This window comes from Aegilops tauschii, chromosome 5 (genome assembly GCF_002575655.3).
Source record: "Aegilops tauschii subsp. strangulata cultivar AL8/78 chromosome 5, Aet v6.0, whole genome shotgun sequence".
In the NCBI taxonomy this organism is placed as follows: domain Eukaryota; kingdom Viridiplantae; phylum Streptophyta; class Magnoliopsida; order Poales; family Poaceae; genus Aegilops; species Aegilops tauschii.
The window spans coordinates 367078161-367081691 of NC_053039.3; the positions used below are offsets into that span (position 1 = coordinate 367078161).

The following is a 3531-nucleotide window of genomic DNA, read 5'->3' on the forward strand; positions in this document are numbered from 1 at the left end:
CAGAGATTCCACTACAAACTATATACGAATGCTCCCGTGGACAGGGGAAAACCCTAACCTCTCGCGGCGCTCCCGTGGGCGCTCCGAGGGGAACCCATCCCGGCCGCCGCCTCTCTCCTCCCTCCTCTACCCACCTCCCTCGCCGCCGCCCGGTGGGGCCGCCGGGCGAAGCTCGGCCGGCCGGGGCGGCGGCGGGGCCTTCCTTTCCCCTCCGCCCATGGTAATGACCGGCGCGGGACGGCTTCCCGAGCGGGGGCGCTAGCCTATGGCAGGGGCTAGCGGCGCGGCGGCGCTCCGTCGGGGTGGCCTGCCTTGGCGGCGACCTGGTGGGCGGCCGCGGCGCGGCGGCTGCGGCGGGTCAGATCGGGCGGTGGCGGGCCGGCACGCCTCCGGCTAGATCCGCGCGGATTTGGTCCCTGGCGGTAGCGAGCGTCGCGGGGTGGCGGCGCAGGTCCTCGTGGGCTCTGCATCGAGGTGGATTGCAGCCGCGTGGCTGCAACCACGTGGTCGGCCGGTCTGCGCGCGGCGGCAGCGGGACTTAGCTCCGGCGTCTGCTCGTCGGCGGCTTTCTCGGACGGCGACCCGTGTACGAGAGATGGAGGTCTTCGATCAGATCTGGGTGAAAACCTGCTATTGGCTATTGCCAAGGCCGGCGATGGCGACGCTGTCTGCATCGTTCCCTTCCTGAAGGCATCGTCGTGGAGAAGTTCAAGGCCACTCTCTGCTACCTCCGGGGGAAACCCTAGATCAGTAGATCGGATGACGGCGGCTCTCTGGTGTCGTTTCCCCCCTGGGGGCGTCATTCTTGGAGGTGCACACGGGCTCGAGGGACTAGAGGACGGCGACTTTGGTGGAGCGGTGCTTCATCTTTCACATTGATGGTGGCGGATCTCGGCGGCATGGTGCTGTGGAGACTCGGCGTCTGATACGCGGAGATGGACTCGTGCAGGAGGAGGAAACTGTCTGGCGTCATGGGGACGTCGATGGCAGAGTGGCCAGACAAGGTAGAAGCCTCAATATGATCTGAAGACGGACCTGTGAAAGATGGCGGCGACGACACACGAGTGCGTCTGACCGGATTGTGCCCCAGACCCGGTATGTGGCTCGGCTGGGGCTTCCGAATGAGTTTCGGCTTCCGGCTTTTGATGTTAGGCTTAGGTGAGTGGTTTGGGTAGTGGCCTAGCTAGCACCCCCTCATCATTTTGGATAGGAGTAGCGACATATGTTGCCAAGATGGTGGTTTCAGACACATTGTTGTAACACTTTGTATGGTCCTCCAGAATAATCAATAAAGTGGCCGTATGCATCTCCCAGATGCAGAGGCCGGAGGTCATCCTCCTTTTCTAAGAAAAAATATAGACATATTTTAGATTGTAGATTCACTCATTTTGCTTCGTATGTAGTCATAGTGAAATCTCTAAAAAGACTTATATTTAGGAACGGAAGGAGTATATGGTAAACCGAAAGATACAGCATCCCTCTCGAGGGTCCTCAAAAAGTTGCCATGATAACTACTCCTACTCGAGATGGCCATTGGATCGACCGGCAGCGACGCATGCTGGGAATGCACTGCACAGGCTATAAATACAGCTACCCATGGACATACCATGCAGTGCAAGGCGCAGTCCATCGAGCAGCTACTAGCTAGCAGCGATCAAGCCAAGCTAAGCTTAGCCACGACAAAGATATGGCTGCGCTTGGCGTCCTCCTCGTGACGATGGCAGCAGCCATGGTAGCAGCGGCTGCGGCAGCAGCAGCAACGGCGAGGGCTCCTCGTCCCTTCTTCGTGTTCGGCGACTCCCTGGTGGACAGCGGCAACAACAACTACCTGGCCACCACGGCGCGCGCCGACTCGCCGCCCTACGGCCTCGACTACCCGACCCACCGCGCCACCGGCCGCTTCTCCAACGGCCTCAACGTCCCCGACATCATCAGCGAGCACCTCGGGGCCGAGCCCGTGCTGCCCTACCTCAGCCCCCACCTCGACGGCCACAAGCTGCTCGGCGGCGCCAACTTCGCGTCCGCCGGCGTCGGCATCCTCAACGACACCGGCATCCAGTTTGTAAGCTCAGCTACTTCGCACCTCTTGTACTACGTGCCTCAAATTGCAAATACAAGGAACGAACGAACGAACGAATGCGTTGCATATTTGGCTTCGGCCCTGCAGGTGAACATCATCCGCATACAGAAGCAGCTGCGCTACTTCGAGCAGTACCAAAGCAGGGTGCGGCGGCTGATCGGCGAGCCGGCGACGCAGCGGCTGGTGCGGAGCGCGCTGGTGCTCATCACGCTCGGCGGCAACGACTTCGTCAACAACTACTACCTGCTGCCCTTCTCCGCCAGGTCCCGCCAGTTCGCGCTCCCGGACTACATCCGCTACCTCATCGCCGAGTACAAGACCATCCTCCAGCAGCTCCACGGCCTCGGCGCCCGCCGCGTCCTCGTCACCGGCTCCGGGCCCATCGGCTGCGCGCCGGCGGAGCTCGCCACGCGGAGCGCCAACGGCGAGTGCGACCTGGAGCTGCAGCGCGCCGCCGCGCTCTACAACCCGCAGCTGGTGCAGATGACCAAGGACCTCAACGCTCAGTTCGGCGCCGACGTGTTCGTCGCCGTCAACGCCTACCGGATGCACATGGACTTCATCTCCGCCCCGGCGGCGTACGGCTTCGTCACGTCCAAGGTGGCGTGCTGCGGCCAGGGCCCGTACAACGGCGTGGGGCTGTGCACCGCCATGTCCAGCGTCTGCCCCGACCGCTCCCTCTACGCCTTCTGGGACAACTTCCACCCCACCGAGAGGGCCAACCGCATCATCGTCAGCCAGTTCATGGCCGGCTCCCCGGACTACATGCACCCACTCAACCTCTCCACCATCCTCGCCATGGACGCCGCCGCAATGCCATAATCCATTACCCTACTAGTGTATTTTTCCCTATCTTGGTGTGCCGGTAGCATCCGTGTGCAATAAAAATTGCTGAATAAGCAGAGTATCTGTCCTCTTAATTCGACCGAGTAGTCAATAAAAATAAAGCAACTATGTTATTTTTTGTTTATCATCCTCTTGAAAATTCTGCCTCCAATCATCTTAACTATGATCAGTCACTGGATATAAGAAATGATCCAAAATGGAAACACCTGGGGACAGTATAGAGTATACCACTCTGTTCTGTAGCAATGCCAGTACAAGAACCACTCCCGCAATTATAAGAAGTGGTCTCAAATGGTAAGGCAACTCAAGTGTAATCCATGACACATTGATCATACAAACAAAACCATTTCAAGACACAGGGTAATCAATGTGGCTTTCAGTGTCCATGGCTGAGGGCGAGGCTATCGTTGCGGTCTTGGCTCCCATGTTGTAGATCATGCTTGAGCTTCAGAAGCTAGTGTAGCCTTGCTTTGCCTCTACTACTGGAGTAGGAATGAAATGGAGAGGAAACTTTCAGCTTTTCTGGTGGGAAACAGAAACGGAGAGGAAAAATGAAAACGGAAATAGAAGTGGAATTTTTTACGCGGAAACGAAACTGCGTTTTA

The 3531-nt window shown here is 58.5% G+C and overlaps 1 protein-coding gene across 1 annotated transcript; it reads left to right on the forward strand.

The window, feature by feature from the left end:
* Positions 1-1587: 1587 nt before the first annotated feature.
* Positions 1588-3123, forward strand: LOC109763225 (GDSL esterase/lipase At5g33370). The gene is made up of 2 exons (XM_020322074.3): positions 1588-2062; positions 2168-3123. The coding sequence occupies exons 1-2, from the start codon at positions 1688-1690 to the stop codon at positions 2900-2902; spliced, it is 1110 nt and encodes a 369-aa protein (XP_020177663.1). The 5' UTR covers positions 1588-1687; the 3' UTR covers positions 2903-3123.
* The last annotated feature ends 408 nt before the right edge of the window (positions 3124-3531 follow it).